Source organism: Trichomycterus rosablanca, chromosome 9, assembly GCF_030014385.1.
Source record: "Trichomycterus rosablanca isolate fTriRos1 chromosome 9, fTriRos1.hap1, whole genome shotgun sequence".
Taxonomy (NCBI): domain Eukaryota; kingdom Metazoa; phylum Chordata; class Actinopteri; order Siluriformes; family Trichomycteridae; genus Trichomycterus; species Trichomycterus rosablanca.
In genome coordinates this window covers 31109601-31128627 of record NC_085996.1, presented here as the reverse complement: position 1 = coordinate 31128627, position 19027 = coordinate 31109601, and the positions used below count along the sequence as shown (strand labels likewise).

Below are 19027 nucleotides of genomic sequence, written 5' to 3'. Positions count from 1 at the left end.
GAGAACAGATACAATTTTGTAAATTGTATAATAAATGTGTCCTTTTATAAGTAAAGCTGGTAATTTCTCAGTACTCATAAAAACAGGGCTTGTTTGACTATTAAATAGTACATGGAGCTTAAACTGTCACATAATGCTGGGAAGACAAGAACCACTAAACTGCTAGAACATAGGGGACAGTGTCCACAACCAAGCAAGTTTCCCATACTTCTGGACCTAGTGACCCATAAAGATGAACCTCCTACTTGTGCTTTTTTTGTCCATGTAATCAGTGACAGAGTTTCTGTTAGGTTTAAGGTGCAGATATTTGACCAATTTTTTAAATGGTCGCCATTAATCCCAGAGCAATGGAATACTTGCTTGACTGTGGACAGTGTCTTATGTTCCAGCAGCAGTGGACAAATTTCCACCTTGCATGTACTTTTTTTATTGGCACAGTCAAACTGTGCCTGTTTCTATGCACTGGGTGTGACTTATCAAACCGATCAAGGGGTGTTCTTCCACTTTTGAATAGGTTAATTAACATTTCATGGTTCATTAAGAAAGTTTTCATAATCTGGTACTGTAATTAGTATCAGGTTGTGTTAAGTTTTAATAGCAGATGTTGCCTTGGTATCTCATGAGCTGGGAAAGTATGACTTATTATTATTATTATTATGTAATCATTTATTTTTCCTTTCTCTACAGGATGAGCTGGATCTCACAGAGAAGCACAGAGAGGCCATGTTTGCATTGCCTGCCGAAAAGAAATGGCAAATCTACTGCAGCAAGAAGAAGGTAAAGATCATTTACTTCTGATTTGTGTCCGTGACAACAGTTCGGAAAATTTTACATACTGTATATTGCATGCATTTATACAGTATAATCTAAATCCATGCTTACATAGATACATAAATTGCATTACGGAGAGGTTACCGTGTCAATACTTTTAAATACATTTTATAATCGATTATAATTTCACCTTTATTAGTGGTAGCTGTGGAGTTCATTGACTAGTGATTACATAATTAGCATATACTGTAGGATCATGTTGTGTAGTGTGCACTGCACTATAACTGGGTTTAATAAAGCCATGAAAGGTCTCATTTCCTAATGCTGGCATACATGAAAAGATCTGCCAGGTGTTATTAACCCTTTGATGCACAAGCTAAGCAAACCCCTTCTAATGCACAACATGGGTCAAAAATGACCCATATTCATCCATTCAAGAATATTTTCATATGCACATTTGGCAGTTATTCATGTATTTGCTGTCTTAGCTAATAAAAGCTATCTATACTAGAATATGTAAACAGCTAGCAAGCAAATAGTATTGGACATATTCAAGATTCAAGAGCCTAATCTTTGGTTGTCTTTCAAAGGGTTAACCTGTCTGCAATCTAGAAGGAATGCATGAATTTAAAAGCCGTATGAGAATAAGATCTTCTTTTTTATTCTTCTGTCTCCGATTTGCCCACAAATGTTCCCATTTCAGTCGGATACTGACTCATTATTTAATCTGCACTCAGTCATGACTAGTGCTAACCCTTAACAGGTCTCATCAGAGTCGGGATATAAACTACATAGTCAAAAGTATGTGGATACCCGACAATAGGGAAAGACAGCGACTAGCTATGACCAACTTAATGAGAGATATTCTTAACCAGAACAATCCAAAAATCATACTCAGTTTTCTCACTAATATAAAATTTAGGATTCATATGTGAAGCCAGAATTGTTACAGTTAATACAAAGATCTCATACCTATACCTTACCTGCCTTGAAAGTAACTAATCAGAGTAAACAGGGTGTTAAAAGCCAAACTAACAAACAGGCAGTGACATTCCTTTTATGGAATTGGGCCCCCTCCGACACGTATGCAGTAGCCGACTGCATCTGCACTCTGCATGAGGCGAGTTCATATGTAGATCAGAATTGTGTACGGAGAGCCACACATTATCCCTCAATCAGCCAGCAGAGGTTATTATTGCATCAGTTATGCTGTCCCTGTCCAGCACCACCTCCCCACCCTCCAGCCAATCGTCGTTCGTGTAGGCGCCCAGCCTGCCGGATGGCAGAGCAGAGTTTAAAACCGACAAGTTTGAAAAGTCAGATCTGGTGTGCTAGCATGTTTTACCACTGCGCCACCTGAGCGCACCAAGCTCTGATCTTTGAGGAGAAGTCCTGGCTTGCGATTCCCCAATCCAGATCATCCCAGAAGTGTTTTATCGGGTTGAGGTCAGGGCTTCGTTCTGCCCACTGAATTTTCTTAACACTAAACTTATCAAACCTTGTCTTTGGGGACCTTGTTTTGCGCACAGAGTCACATGTCTAGCACAGACTGTTGTCAGAAGGTTGGAAGTGTTTAATCTATTTAATATAATTGATTTTACACTGGAATGGATTTTGTTAAGACATCTGAACTTAACATTTAGAAAGAATGTCCACAGACTTTTTGGACATATAGCGTTTGAAGTCTACTGATCTTCCATTTAAATCCTGCTTGAAGTATCTGGCAGAGCATGGCACATACTGTGTCCTACTTACAGACCAAATTAGCCACTGTCCTGGGAGTCGAAGACTGAAAAGAGGGGCATAGATTCTACCTGAAATAGGCCACCCAGTTTTAGCTTGTTCAACCTTCTGATCAGTGCATTGCAAGACAAATGGATACATGAACATGTTTTGATTACTGATTTTCATGTTACTTAATTTATGGCCAGTCGAGCATTATCTTTCACAGCTTGCTTTACAAGATGAGATAATGAATGCAAATTAAGGATGGATTTATGGAGTGGAGGATAAAAGTGGACTGGTATGATCGGTGTAGCAGAAATAATGCTGACTCAATTGAATGCCTGGCCAGCAGTCAGGACAGTGAAGGCTTGGCATGGCTCCCATGGTCTTAGACTGGTCTAACTAAAAGGTCATGCAAGAAAAGCTCGCCAGTCCAAGACAAACAGGAAATCTTGCGGATGCAGCTTTTGATTCTCAGTGAGGTCTGGGGTTCACTGTAGGTCTGCCCAGTCGGCAAGTTAACTAAGGAAATAACTTTTTCCTTTCCTTCATCTGTCACTTTTGCCTTGTCTACCACACTGTTGGTGTTTAAGAGGTTTGGAGGTATTCCACATGGTTTTGTGGTTTGTACTTGGCATAAATTGAAAGTTTTGTGCCAGTTCTGACACTTTGGGCTGGCAGTCTATGTCAGTCTTGAAGACTGCTATGTAGAAATAGTCCAGAATGATGTAATATTGTGCACAACTTAGGATGTAGAAGTGTTTGTTGTTTGAATTTAATTGAATGGATGTAACCATTAGAAAGCAATTCGTTCCTGGACATGTTCAACAACCTGAAGCATATTTATTTTTTAGCCAAAGAGGGATAAAACTTGGATGGATGTTTACTAAAACATTCAGGTTTAAAGTTTATTATAGGAGTCTCCCTATGTAAGGACACAAAAACCAGGTCTTGCAAAGCTGATGGTTTGTTTGTTTATTAGGATTTTAACGTCATGGCCCACACTCTGTGGTTACATTCATGACAGAAACTGTAGTTACTTATTACACAAGGTTCATCAGTTCACAAGGTTATATCGAAAACAGTCATGAACAATTTAGCGTCTCCAATTTACCTCACTTGCATGTCTTTGGACTGTGGGAGAAAACCTGAGCTCCTGGAGTAAACCCATGCGGACATGAGGAGAACATGCAAACTCCACACAGAAAACCCGGACCGCCCCACCTGGGGATCGAACCCAGGACCATCTTGCTGCCATGCAAAGATGGTGGTAACTGGCCAAGGATACATATCTAGTCTAGTCTAGTGAACAAATCAAAAGGTGGCTTATATATATATATATATATATATATATATATATATATATATAGATAGATATATAGATAGATAGATAGATAGATGGATAGATGGATAGATAGATAGATAGATAGATAGATGGATAGATAGATAGATAGATGGATAGATGGATAGATAGATAGATGGATAGATGGATAGATAGATAGATAGATGGATAGATGGATAGATAGATAGATGGATAGATGGATAGATGGATAGATGGATAGATAGATAGATAGATAGATAGATAGATAGATGGATAGATGGATAGATGGATAGATAGATAGATAGACTGGGAAGTTACAAGTTTTTATATTTATAGGCAGCAGAGTGGCTCGGTGGGTACCACTGCCTCACAGCAAGGTTCAATTCCCGGGTGGATAGGTCTGTGTCTGCTTGGGGTGTCTGCATGGAGTGCATCAGGAGCTCCGGTTTCCTTCAACAGTCCAAAGACATGTAATTTGGGTGAATTGGAGATACAAAATTGCCTGTTACTATGTTTGACGTTGAACTTGAACTGATGAATCAGTGTAACCAGTAATTACCTTAATAAAACAAAACAAAAAACTATACATTTGTAAGTATAGGATCTCATTCCTCTTACAGTAGAGCCGGCAGTAGGGTTTGGTGGTGAGGGGTGGGCGACAGTACTTAATCTTCCCAAAAACTATTTCTTTATGACTGAAATTCTGTTAAACAAGTGTTAACATGGCCGCTCAGGTGGTGCAGCGGTAAAAACACACGCTGGAACCAGAGCTGGGATCTCGAATACATCGTATCGAATCTGCGCAGTGGTAAAATATGCTAGCACACCAGATCTGACATTTCGAACTTGTCGGTTTGAAACTCAGCTCTTGCCCACGTGTCGGAGGGTTAGATTCGTTTTCCTCAATCAGAGCAGGGATCGGCATTGGTGGAGAGGAAGCATGACGCAATCGGGCAATTGGACGTGCTAAAAAGGGAGATAAAGGGGAGAAAATGCATAAAGAAAAAAAAAGAAAAAAAAAAAAAGATTTTTTTATATATATATATATATATATATATATAAAACATGTTAACATTTTTGCCCACAGCTGTATTCTTTTGAACCAGCCTATTATTCTGTGCTCAGCTTATTTTTCTCTTGAGACTGGTATGTCCTCTATTTTATTAAATGTTTGCCGAGTTTGTTTTTAAATATTCTTTGGCTTACAACATCCAGCCTTTTATTTAGTTGAACCATGGTTCAAGTGCACCCTGCTTTTGAAATGCAGAGTAAATGTTTTGAAACTTTACTGAATAATATAGACACACTTGTGATGGTTTATATCTGTTGGCACTCTGACATAAACAGTACGAGCTTTTCTTTTGAACTGCTTCTGCTTTTGTTTTGTCTGATTAAATTTTTATTCGCTTTAAATCAAGTGCATAATTTTGGTCTTTGCTCAAGTTTCTTGACCTAAACCCCACAGTGCTTCGACAAATGAATACAAAACTGTCCAGCAGAGTTGCGCAATAAATGTCCATGCACTATTCCTGCCTGCCAAAGGGACACATTAATATCTCCCTCATTAATTTCCAATAGTGGACGGGCAGGTGCAGAACAGCATCCGGGGTGCTCTGGGTTTTTAGATCATATTCCAGCATGCCCTCTGCTCCCATTACATGCCTACTGTCTGGTTGGCATGGTTCCCAAAAGACCAATTTGGGGTTTAAAATGCCTGAGTCATCTCATGCTGTGTCAGCAGAGACCTCTGGACAATGGCAGTATTTTCCACGGTGCGAATTAAACACTGGCTATAATGCATGGAGGATAGAAGAGGGGGGCAGACTGCAGCGCTTTGCTTTAACAATGGTCTTTAATCTCCTTTCTAGGGTTAGTTTTACTATCAAGATTGCTCCGTTTGTTTGGACACATGCGACTTATCATAAATTTTCTATATCTAAGTTGTTTTTACTTACACTACACTATTATGTTTATGTTTAGGATTAATATTGACTCTATTACCTAAAGCCTTATTGTAATGGAATGAGGATGTATAATTTGTGATTCTAGTCCCATCCACATTAGTCACATTAATAAATAGACTACATAATCCCATACTTGAAATGGATACACCATGTTTTACCCACTTCTGTAGACATTACCACCAGATGACATGAAAAAAGGACTTCACAATTTTAACGTAGTAAATAATATTTTGATTGGTTAGGGTTTCAGAAATATGTAAGTAATGTGCACAAATTAAGCAACTATTATCTACAAATACAAGTTGTAGCAGAGACGGTCTAATTACAAGGAAATAATAATACCGGTATAGCGCGTATAGTGTGTAATCATTCAGTTAACAGTGCCATTTGCTCAGAACTATATAAAAAGACATAAAATATAAACTGTAAAATCCTGGATCACTAAACTCAGGAGTACGAGTACAAGTAGAACAATAATGTTTGTGAGCTTTTGCTCTCAGTTTTCAGAAACACTGCGTCAGAACCAGACCCAACTAGTCCAAACTCATTTCTGCTGAAATCGTTTGGTGGTATATTCGGTCTGGTGACTTGCTTTGTGTCTAACAATAGTACTGGTAATAATAGTATTGGGAAATATGCTCAAATAATTTCCTCTTTCCTTCCCCAAACATACAGTGAGGAGAAACCAGTTCAACCAGTTATACAATTCAATGAACAGAAACTACTTATAAAAATAAACTAAAAAGATTTATGCATCAAATATCTTGGAGAAAATGAAGGAGGCACCACAAATTAATAACATTACCTCTTAGCTACAAAAGTGTTGTCAGCAATAAGGAATCTATGGTGGGGATCAAACCCAGGATCTTCTTGCTGTGAGGCGACAGTGCTACCCATTAAATTGACTTTGGGATTTAAGTCAGGAGATTGGCTAGGACATCCAAGCACCTTCATATCTATTCTTAGAAATGTTTCTTTTCATGACATGTAGTTTTCCAGTAGAGTTTGCAGAGAAGCAGCCTCATATCATGATGCTTCCACCGCTGTACTTCACCATGGCATATCTAATTCTAAAGTATTTAAAAAATACATACCACCAAATCCACTGCTGTATGAGGAACTGTTGTGTCACATTGCGAGTAGGGGGTTATTAGGGGGTTATTACTGAGTGAATGCCGCAAAGCCATGTCATTACCGGTTAAGCAGATCTGGTATTTACACTGGTTTTGAGTGTGAAACAGGCTTATGTTGTTTTCTACCCTTTGATAATGGGAACTGCTGTTATATGTACACAACAAACAAAATACCCAGATTAGCCTTGACTAATGTTTTTTTTTCTTCACTAACATGGATGTTTTTTCTGTTTTCACAGGAACAAGAAGAAAATAAGGGTGCTACTAGCTGGCCGGAGTTCTACATTGACCAGCTCAATTCAATGGCAGCTGTAAGTATGAATTTGATACTTTAAAACATTAAATTCAGATTTACAATCCAAATACGACAAAAACAAGGTTTAACAAAGTTGATTGTGTATTTGGCAGTTGTAGCATAGTGGTTAAGGTACTGGACTAGTAATCAAAAGGTCGCTGGTTTAAATCCTACCACTGCCAAGTTGGTGCTGTTGGGCCCTTGAGCAAGGCCCTTAACCCTCAATTGGTCAGACTGTCACACTACTAAGTCACTTTGGATTAAGGCATTTGTGAAATGCCGAATGTGTAAATGTAAAAATGTAAATGCTATAATAACTTAAAATATACAGTGTAATGTTCAGAACAAGTTGATTCATTGTTGAGAACGTATTGCTTACCCTCATAAACCAAAAAAGTGCATCGCATACAATCTAATTTTATGAGGACCTGAAATGTAACTGTGCAGGAACTAAGCCAGAGTTCACTGAGTACACTAATACTAAATTGCCTTTGAGGTTCTGATTATGCCAGCTATCTCAATATGTGGTATAGGAACTATTTCAGTTCACTAAAGCACAGGTTCTCAAAATCCATGCCATTGGTTGTTTGGCACTGGGCCACTAGTATGTCAACGTTTCCAAATGAATTATGTATGTGCATGTTGTAGCACGTCTGTCTTATGAATGTACACCCTTGCCTTGCAAAAAATCACTACTGTTATAGTAGTGCTTAATTAATATTAATAAGCTGCTGATGATACATTGTTGTAGGTGTTATTGAGAAAGTTTATTTGTTTGTTTATTAGGATTTTAACATCATGTTTTACACTTTGGTTACATTCATGACAGAAACGGTAGTTACTCATTACACAAGGTTCATCAGTTCACAAGTTTATATCAAACACAGTCATGGACAATTTAGTATCTCCAATTTACCTCACTTGCATGTCTTTGGACTGTGGGAGGAAACCGTGGGAGGAAACCCACATGGACACAGGGAGAACATGCAAACTCCACACAGAAAGGACCCGAACCGCCCCACCTGGGGATCAAACCCAGGACCTTCTCTCTGTGAGGTGACAGTGCTACCCACTTAGCCACCGTGCCACCCTATTGAGAAAGTGATTGCAAATTTAAAGAACCTTACTGTCATAGGTCACTAACAAACTTCACTGCTTCACCTCAAGCTTTGAAGTTCTTTTTAAACGTTGCCCTTTGTCTGTCTTTTAGTGTACTGCCCTTTAAAAATTACCCCAGAGATTCTCTGTATTTGAGGAGATTAGCAATGGGGATTTTTAGGCTACAGGAAAAAAAAACTTGGTTTGAAGGCAAAAAGTCGAAATGGCTGATCTAATCATCTGGGACCTTGCCAATCACTGCAGTGTACGCCAACCGCAGAGGCTTTGTTTTGGGTTATAATATCACCAAACTGTGTGGTTTGGCAGCTCAGGTAAGCGTTTGGAAAGGCCCAGGGATAGTAAAGTTATATCCAAATATCTAATAGGCCAATCTCCTCTGTAGGCCTGCACAGAACCACTTCTACTGCACTTGCACATAAACCACAAACCCTTAATAATGCTGTTTTAGTAAGGGTTGCCAGCAAGTGTAACGTCCGCAATTCCGTAATTCACTCTGAATCGTCTTTATAATCAGCCTGCTGTAGCTTTCTACTCACAATTTTGAAACTATCCATTACTCTGTGCATATATAGACTCTTTTTCTTACTGCAAATCAGTATTTAATTATGGCTGGTTGTGGAAAAAATGATACTCGGTGTACTGCATTTCAAGCTGTATATTAAATGCACTTGTAATCCACAGAGAAAGACTTTGCTGGCTCTGGAGAAGGAGGAGGAAGAGGAGCGCAACAAGACCATAGAAAGCCTCAAGACTGCACTGCGCACACAACCTATGAGGTCTGCACACATCAGCACACGAGATCATTAACCAAACCCATCCTTTTTTATTTCATTTGTGTCAAATTGAAAATCATTGTAGCTGAATTGTAATTGAAGTGGATATGGGGTGAGGGGAGGGGGATCCATGTCTAATTTTGTGGCACAAAAACCTCCAGTTCTCTAGGAAGAGTTTCCACAAGATTTTAGAGTGTGTCTGTGGGGAAATAGTGCCTATACAGTCAAAAGAGCAAAAGGTCACACACAAATGATGTTTGATGAGAAGGCCTGGCTCGCAATTACTACTCTAGTTTAGTCTAAGAAGTTCAGTGGGGTTAAAGGTTGGCGCTCTGGAGTTTCTCCACATTAAACTCGTTCATCCATGTCTTACCCATCACAGTCATGCTAGAACAACAAAGGGCATTTCCTCAGACTATCACCACAAAGCTGAAAGGATATCATTGGATTTATTTTATGCACCTGTTAGCAATGTGTGTGAATGTAATACCCAAACTCTAAAAGGGTGTACACATACTTTTGGTCATATAGAGCAGGGGTGTTTTAACCTTTTTGGACCTTTTCAACCTCGAAGCACACAACAAAAGGAATAAAAATATCTATAAAGAAACTCTCTTTTTTTTGCAGGTTTGTCACTCGGTTCATAGACATGGACGGTCTGACGTGTATCCTGAACTTCCTGAAGAGCATGGACTACGAGACCACAGAGTCGCAGATCCACACGTCTCTCATTGGCTGCATCAAAGCGCTGATGAACAACTCGCAGGGTCGAGCTCATGTACTCTCTCACCCCGAGAGCATCAACATCATCGCTCAGAGCCTGGCCACTGAGAACATCAAGACTAAGGTAGCCGTGCTGGAGATCATGGGTGCCGTGTGTCTGGTGCCTGGGGGCCACAGAAAGGTCTTAGAGGCCATGCTGCACTACCAGAAGTTTGCTTGCGAACGGACACGTTTTCAGGTGCGTCATGAGCAAAATCGTTTGCATGTTCGTTGCACCTCTGTCTGTTTTACCACTAATACTGTATATAACTGATGCCTCTCTGTGTAGATGCTGTTGAATGATCTGGACAGGAGTACTGGGCGGTACAGGGACGAGGTCAGCTTAAAGACGGCCATCATGTCCTTTATTAATGCTGTTCTGAGTCAGGGGGCTGGAGAGGTAAAGCTTGATTACCTTTTTCCTTTATTTTATTGATTAATTTATTGTGATGCATAAACCAAGTACTTATTTTAACGTGTGTTTGTTTTTTAAACCTGCACAGACCAGTGTGGAGTTCAGGGTACATCTGAGATACGAGTTTCTCATGTTGGGAATTCAACCCATTATTGATAAACTCAGGTCACATGACAACTCCACATTAGATCGGTAAGTTTTACATTTTAACTCGTGGATGTTTAATAAATGTTGAACAGTATAATTACTCAGCTTCTGGTTTGTAACACTGTGTGATGAATCTTAATTCCTCAGACATTTGGATTATTTTGAAATGCTGAGAAACGATGATGAACTGACGTTATCCAAGCGCTTTGAAAGCGTAAGTGCACTCAGTGATCTGCTCTGTTGAATTTTTTATTTGTTGATCGTTGTTGGCTCGTGTGTAATGACTGTTACTGTATGTTTGTTTTTTTAGCTACATATAGATACTAAAAGTGCCAGCCAGGTGTTTGATCTCATACGCAAGAAGATGAACCACACAGATGCTTACCCACACTTCATGTCCATCCTGCACCACTGCCTGCTTATGCCATGTAAGCTATCTATCTATCTACAGTGGTGTTCAAAAAAATAGCAGTCCAACACCATTAACCTGATAAATCACTGTTTTTAGTAGAAAATATATTTCTACATTGCAAAAAATTTATTTACTTGAAAGTGTAGTAGAGTAATGAAAACAAAACAAACCCAACAATTAGGACATGCATGCTGCTCATTCTGAGTAATCGAAGCATTGATTGAAAGGGGGTTGTTCAAAATAATAGCAGTGAGGAGTTCAATTGGTGAAGTCACTCATTCTGCAGAAGAACGGGTGTCAATTTTGGCCCTTATTTAAGGCAGGAGGGTGGCAAATGTTGCACAGATTGGTCATAGTGCATTTCCTTCTGAAATACTGGGTAAAATGGGTTGTTCCAGACATTGTTCTGATGAACAGCGTACTTTGATTAAAAAGTTGATTGTAAAGGGAAAAAACATACAGAGAAGTGCAGCAAATTATTGGCTGCTCATCTAAAATGATCTCAAATGCCTTAAAGTGAAAACCAAAACCTGAAAGACGCAGAAGGAAGCGTGGAACTACTGTTCGAATGGATCGAAGAATAGCCAAAATAGCAAATACTCAGCCAATGATCACCTCCAGAAAGATCAAGGAACATCTGAAGTTACCAGTGAGTACAGAAGATAATTAAGTGAAGCCAATTTACCAGCAAGAACTCCTTGCAAAGTCCCGTTGTTAAGAAAAAGACGTGTCCTGAATGGGTTCAAATTTGCCAAGGAACACATTGACTGGTCCAAAGAGAAATGGCTCAACATTTTGTGGACTGGTGAAAGCAAAATTGTATTTTTTTGGTCTAGTGGCCGTAGACAGTATGTCAGACAACCCTCAAGCACTGAATTAAAGCCAAAGTTCACTGTGAAGACTGTAAAGCATGGTGGTACAAAATGATGATATGGGATATTTCTCATACCATGGTGTTACGTCTATTTATCACAGACGAGGGATCATGGATCAGTTTAAATATATCAGAATACTTGAGGAGATCATGTTGCCCTATGTCGAAGAAGAAATGTCCTTAAAATGGGTGTTTCAACATGACTAACCCAAAACATCTTGGTTACAGACAAACAAGACTGAGGTAATAGAGTGACCAGCCCAATCCCCTGACTTCAATCCCAGAGAGAACTTGTGGGCTGACGTCTGAAACACGTTTTTTTTTAGGCAAAACCCAAAATTGCAGAAGAACTGTGGAATGTTGTCTTTTTTATTTTTTTCTTTATTTATTTATACAGGAAAATTTTAAGTAACATCAAAATATGCCACATTTAAAACTGGCCATCCATCCATCCATCCATCCATCCATCCATCTATCGTGTGGCACGGTGGCTAAGTGGGTACAAAGTCCAAAGACGTGCAAGTGAGGTGAATTGGAGATACAAAATTGTCCATGACTGTGTTCGATATAACCTTGTGAACTGATGAATCTTGTGTAATGAGTAACTACCGTTCCTGTCATGAATGTAACCAAAGTGTAAAACATGACATTAAAATTTTAATAAACAAACAAACAAACAATCTGTCTATCTTTCCATCCATCCACCCCTTCCACCCTCCTTTTTTTTCACCCTTTCCTACTTCCCTCCCTCCCATCCAACAATCCTTACTTTCCATCCATCCATCCCTCCATCCATCTATCCCTCCCATCTACCCCTTCCTCCCATCCATTCTTCCCTCTGTCCCATCCATCCCTCCATCCATCTATCCCTCCCATCTACCCCTTTCTCCCATCCTTCCTTTCCATCCATCCATCCCTCCATCCATCTATCCCTCCCATCTACCCCTTCCTCCCATCCATTCTTCCCTCTGTCCCATCCATCCCTCCATCCATCTATCCCTCCCATCTACCCCTTTCTCCCATCCTTCCTTTCCATCCATCCATCCCTCCATCCATCTATCCCTCCCATCTACCCCTTCCTCGCATCCATCCTTCCCTCCCTCACATCCCTCCCATCCGTCAATCCTTCCTTCCTTCTTTACACCCCCCTCCATCCATCCATTTGTCTATCTATTTCTTCTATTTCATTTCCTTTCTTTCCCGCCCTTCCTTGCCTTCCTAACTATATTTATTCCTTTATTTCTCTAAGGTCTCTCCTTTCTTTTATTTTTTTTTTGTTTTCTTACTTTCCTTTTGTTCTAACATTTTGTTGGTGTTTTTTTTTTTTCATAAAATCAAGTTATCAAATCTTTATTTACAAAGATTTGTTTATCTGTTTATCTGTAGATAAGAGGAGTGGGAACACGGTGCAGTACTGGTTGCTTCTTGATCGCATTGTTCAACAGATGGTTCTCCAGAATGATAAAGGTCACGACCCTGATGTCACTCCATTGGAAAACTTTAATGTGAAGAATGTGGTACGAATGTAAGTATTTGCATTTCTGGATTTTATTCACATTTATGACTTTGCAGACCATGTATGTTTTGTTTATCTTTGAGTTCTCTGCTGTTCCACTGGTATAAGAAGGCAAACTTCGTTTTTTAATGAAATGGCACTGCTACAAAACAGGACAGTAAATATATATGCATTTAAAAAAAAAATTTATTTGTTTATTCAGGCTGGTCAATGAGAATGAGGTCAAACAGTGGAAGGAGCAGGCTGAGAAGATGCGCAAAGGTTTGTTAATTTTAATTATATTGCTAATGTTAGTTACCAGCCTCCATGCTTCTGGAAAGCTTTCCACAAGATCTTGGAGTGTGTCTGTGAGAATTTGTGTATCTATTTAGTAGTGGTGTAACAGGCCACGGATAAACTGTGAGCCAAATAAATCACACCCACTGTTTGTTATGCAGGTGAACTGCAGATCAGTTGCCAAAGTTTAACTATAATAGTGTGGAATAGAGTTTTAGTAATTATTAAAATAAATATTACCTTGTTTAAAATTATTACTTAATTAAAGTGATATCTCTCCTAATCTCAATACGGACTTGCAGTGCACAGATAAAGACAAAGCTGTCACGTGATTGGAACATGTTTTAAGCAATTAACAGCGACAGTCATGGCTGCTAGTGAGAGGAAGAACTTAAAAAGCCTCATGCGCAGCAGGATATTCAACTAGCACACCAGCGCCGAGATTCTGAACACATTGGTTCGAATCTCGTCTCTGCTACCGGTCGGCTGGACGCCATCCAGTGTCTGCAGCAGACACAAATTGGCCACTGTGTCTACTGGGTGGGGAAATGATCGGACCAAGTGGGTGGGGTCTACAAACGCTGTGCAAGAACCCTGGTTAGCAGACCGAGACGCCTGTGCAGAAGCAAGGGCATGAAGAAGGAGTTTGCTAGGACTGAGCACGAGTCAGAGGGCACGTGAGCAGCAATATACCCTCATCAATAAATAATGCATCAATAAATAGAAAATGCATCAATAAATAGAAAAAAGCCTCACTTAAATCACATGTATGGGAGCATTTTGACTTTCCTGTAACATACACTGATGGTGGAGGAAGGGTGGTGGACAAAACCATTACAGTAGTCACTGTGGCACGAGAAAGCCATATGATCACGGCAATACGTCCAGCATGGCCAGACATTAAAAGCAGCATCACCGGGGTGTGTCAGGGACTGAATCAGGAGCCAAGACACAACAACTTGACTGAACACCAAATAAGTATACTATTTAGTACTATTTAGACGAAAGAGCATTTGTGAGGTCAGGCGCAGACGCCTGGCTTGCAATCAGTGTTCCAATACACACCAAAGCTGTTCAGGTGGATTGAGATTAAGGCTTTGTGCCAACCACTGGCGTTCCAAATAAAAAAATTGTCAAACAATATCTTTATGTAGCTCAAATTTATACTTGGTATATAATTGATTTTATATGCCTATTAGCAATGGGTATGACTAAAGGTACTGGGCTCAATACTAATTGTGTATGTAGAAAATGTCTTGATTCTGACACGTTGACGGCTGTTCCTGACAGACCACCATGAGCTCCAGCAGAAGTTAGAGAAGAAGGAAAGGGAGTGTGATGCCAAGTCTCAGGAGAAAGATGATATGATGCAGACACTCAACAAGATGAAGGAGAAGCTGGAGAAAGAAACGGGAGAAAATCGCGTGGTTAAGCAGCAAGTGGCAGATCTCACTGCCCGCCTACATGATCTCAGCACGGTATTCTGAATACCAATCTCTTACAAGTTGAATTAAAAAAAATAATAATAATTTAAAGTATTAACCGTGCTTACTAGAACACAGTACCAGTCGTAAGCTAATCTGGATGTATTTGTCTTATAGAGACAGGTAGCCAGTGTCCCTGGGGGTCCCCCGCTAATTCCTGGACCCCCTGGTGGGCCTCTCTCACCACCACCTCCACCACCTCCTATGGGCATGATGCCACCTCCTCCACCACCTCCACCCGGTGGCGCCATGATGCCCCCACCACCACCTCCCCCGCCAGGTGGTCCCCCACCTCCTCCTGGTCGCTCTCTTCTAGGTGGACCTCCTCCTCCACCAGGAGCTCCTATAGGACCAGCTCCCAAGAAGAAGAATATACCCCAGCCGTCCAATCCACTCAAGTCTTTCAACTGGGCCAAGCTGTCTGAGGTGAGGCTTCATGATGCCATCTTGATGTTTTATACCAGTGCCTACATTTCCCTGCCATTATGTCTCATAAGGCAGGAAGATATATACATTATTTTTATTAGGGCTGTCACACGTTTAAAATTTTTAATCAAGATTTTTATTTTTATTGCAGGAACATGTTTACCAATAAAAAATTAATAAAAATGTTTAAATCTAAATTATCTTTAGAAAGCCAGCCAATGCCTATAAAGAGTAGTTAACAGTTACCCATCTTTCAGCCAGTTATTTAAAATGACAAGTCTGTTCACATTATCTGGCAGAAGTGAGGATCTTTTCCTGTTCATAACCCTGCCACTGAAAACAGGCGCTCAGGGTACTACATTCAACCATTTCTAGATGCAACACGTATAATGTCATGTTGACTCACATTGTTAACTATGTTAAAGCGTCTACAGTCCATTGCGATCCATTTAACACCAGTGTTTGTATTGTTCTCACAACGTGTATAGTCCATGGGCTTTCCATTCAAATTCCTCTGAAATTAAGTTAGACTGAGTCTGAGCCCATTTTGCCTGTAACGCGTATCAGTGCGCGCAGATACCTGACGAGACAAATGCGTGCTCTGACCAGAGATGATATTGAAGCATCAATTAATAACTGTCATTTTGTCTAGTGATGATTTCTCACGCTTTTTTTAAAACAAAAAATATTATTCGAAACACCCCGACATTTCACAATATGTAGCAGCAGCAGCTCGAGTAATTTGTCATTTGTAATATTGCTTTAGGAACATTTTCCTTGTGTTTCCCTTTCTAAAGAACAAGCTGGAGGGCACAGTGTGGGCTGAAGTTGATGACTGCAAGGTTTTTAAAATATTGGACCTGACTGACATTGAAAAAACCTTCTCAGCGTACCAGCGGCAACAGGTTACTGAAAACAGAAACTATTTCTCCTTCACATCTACATCAGTAAATGATGCCTGATTATATGGTTTAATGTTGTTATTTACAGAGCATGAAATTTTAATAATTATTTTTACAATGAATTGTGGTGTTCATGAAAAATTATACGAGTACAAATTTTAGTGTTATGGTTTTGCAAAATCTTGCCATGCATACAAAACCTAGATTACTGTATTCATATGACATCAATATGCTAAAGTTTAAACCTAAGTTTTTTTTCTAATGATTATGTTTATAAGCATCATAATTCACTTACACTAGCATGTTTAATAATGAGCTCATTTTGTCATTGTACTGTTGTTTTCTGACATGTCCATCAAATTCACTTCATTAATATGCACATCACTTGCTTGTTTTATAATACAAGTATTAATATAAGACCAAGCATTTGCCAACGTGCATGTACCTGTCAGTGCTGACAGTGTCACACCCACCATGCATCTCTGCTATTGTGCACCCTCACTCACACCATGTGTTACCATGTAGTATTGCTCTCATCCTGTGCATTAGCTTGTTGTTTTGGCTGAATTCACCTAATGCTGCTATTTCTAACATGTGCTGCATCTCCTTTGCTTCCTGCCTGCACTTTAGGACTTCCTTACGATCAATAACAGCAAACAGGTAGGTGGCACTGCAGGAAACTTGCAGAAAACCTATTTTTGTTTTTTTCTTTAGTTTGAAAATGTTACTTGAGCCTGGATGGACAATATTGTCAGGGAAACGTGTGATAAAACTCAGAAGCAGGTTGTTATTTATCCGCTTCATATACATTATAATTTATATACATTAGTGACTTGATGATATAGAACAAAACATGGGTTGTGGAATTTACTGCTTAAGCTTGGACCCGCTCAGTGACTTTACCAATGAGCAACAGCATTAGATAACATTATTACATTCACTTTTTTATTCATACCATTAAAGTTAGCTAAACATTCATTTGGCATGCAAATTGCTGTAAATTAGCTGTTGCTCTGTAAACAATTAATAAGTAACATCGACTATATAAGTGGATCAATATATACCAGTCGAGGTAGCCATTTGCCAGTAATAATTTATTTATTTAATAATAATTTAAGCCATTTGAAATCTGTCAATTTTATAGCTGTCAAATTATTTCAGATTTCCTGACAAATCAGAATTGAGGATTTAATTATGAAATACCATATAATAAATACTAAACCAGGGCTTAATACCAGTAGATGTCTTTATAACAGCCTGTTTAATCAGACTGTAACCTCACGCTTAACTAATACTAAGTAAACCTTTGAGACTCTTCCTCAACGTTTATCTTTAATCATTTGGAAAGTGGATAAGCTTGCTAGTTTGGTTGTTATGACAGAAAACACATGAGACGGCATCACAAATACGTGTATTTGGCCAGTACTAAAACGTTACATCACTAAGCGCACCAGTAAAGTATAAAATTACCACAGGATCACAAGTCAAATTAAGGCGGCCCGGGTCCTTTCTGTGCGGAGTTTGCATGTTCTCCCTGTGTCTGCGTGGGTTTCCTCCGGGGGCTCCAATATCCTCCCACAGTCCAAAAACATGCAGCCATTGGAGACTCTGAATTGTCCTATAGGTACCTAACCGCTGGGATGCATAAACCAGTGCATTGTGCCGGTCCCAAGGCCGGATAAATAGGGGAGGGTTGTGTCAGGAAGGGCATCTGGCGTAAAAACTGTGCCAAATCAATCATGTGGATCATGTCCGCCGGCGACCCCTAACGGGAGCAGCCGAAGAAAATGGATGGATGGATGGATGGATGGATGAATGGATGGATAGATAGGATAGACAAGTCAAATTAATACTGTCCAATAGTATTACATTTTTCTTTAATTCACATTAAATGTTTTGTTTTATCATTAAACGTGCAAGTTTAAGCTTTCTGAAAACTCAACATCGTTTCCCGAAACTTTCTTTCTGCAGAAGGAAACCGAGGACGACACTCTTACGTCAAAGAAAGTCAAAGAGCTGTCCGTCATTGACGGCCGACGAGCCCAGAACTGCAACATCCTGCTCTCGCGGTGAGTGATGCTTTCAGCCTTGGCTGTGATTAACTTTTTCTGGGTTTTTTCTGTTTGCGGAACCTTCTGGTTTCCAGACGTGGAGTCATATCCTGTATGTAAAACTCACATTTTATTTGGTTGTGTCTTTTTTATGGCTCCATGGAAACACCTTGCTTTCTCCTGTGTTATTTCCTGTCGAGGAAAGTCTTGCGTTTGCCAGGTCCTTTATAAATATAAGGGGGTTTCCTTGAATTCTTTGTGGAATAGCGCACCAGTGGGTGTGCGGTGAATTAATGAGAAACTTACCTGCCAAAAATGATATTTAAGCAGCTGATGAGCAGTGATATGCTTGTTCTCTCGTCCTTTGGTGCATTGTAAATTTCATTTTCTTGTGGCTATTGTAATCACAAGGACTCTAAGAGTTTATTATAATGTTACATTTTTTTAAATAATATTTGAATAATACTCTGTAAATGTAAGGGTTTGTTTTAAAAAGCTGGGGCAGTTTGAAATACTGCTTGTTGAATACAAAACTAAAGTCCTAAAGAGATTCTTATACCAGCTGTTGCAACACAGGATTGGTAATATGTCAAATTTATATCAGCTATTGGTAATAGATTCAATATGAATACACTATTTTTATTTCATTTGAAAGCTTATT

At 39.5% G+C, this 19027-nt stretch overlaps 1 protein-coding gene across 4 annotated transcripts in view; it reads left to right on the top strand.

Annotated features, from left to right (window-relative positions):
* The window catches only part of daam1b (dishevelled associated activator of morphogenesis 1b), a 110599-nt gene that overhangs the window by 72846 nt on the left and 18726 nt on the right, over window positions 1–19027 (top strand). For 3 of the 4 annotated variants that reach the window (XM_063002229.1, XM_063002230.1, XM_063002231.1), the window contains exons 3-17: window positions 688–777; window positions 7154–7225; window positions 9010–9104; window positions 9729–10062; window positions 10153–10263; window positions 10367–10470; window positions 10573–10639; window positions 10736–10853; window positions 13098–13236; window positions 13430–13488; window positions 14794–14981; window positions 15105–15413; window positions 16211–16318; window positions 16946–16975; window positions 18287–18384. In XM_063002229.1, the coding sequence (XP_062858299.1) occupies window positions 688–777; window positions 7154–7225; window positions 9010–9104; window positions 9729–10062; window positions 10153–10263; window positions 10367–10470; window positions 10573–10639; window positions 10736–10853; window positions 13098–13236; window positions 13430–13488; window positions 14794–14981; window positions 15105–15413; window positions 16211–16318; window positions 16946–16975; window positions 18287–18384 (1922 nt within the window). The remainder of the gene's footprint in view (window positions 1–687; window positions 778–7153; window positions 7226–9009; window positions 9105–9728; window positions 10063–10152; window positions 10264–10366; window positions 10471–10572; window positions 10640–10735; window positions 10854–13097; window positions 13237–13429; window positions 13489–14793; window positions 14982–15104; window positions 15414–16210; window positions 16319–16945; window positions 16976–18286; window positions 18385–19027) is intronic. The other variant, XM_063002232.1, reaches the window with a different exon arrangement.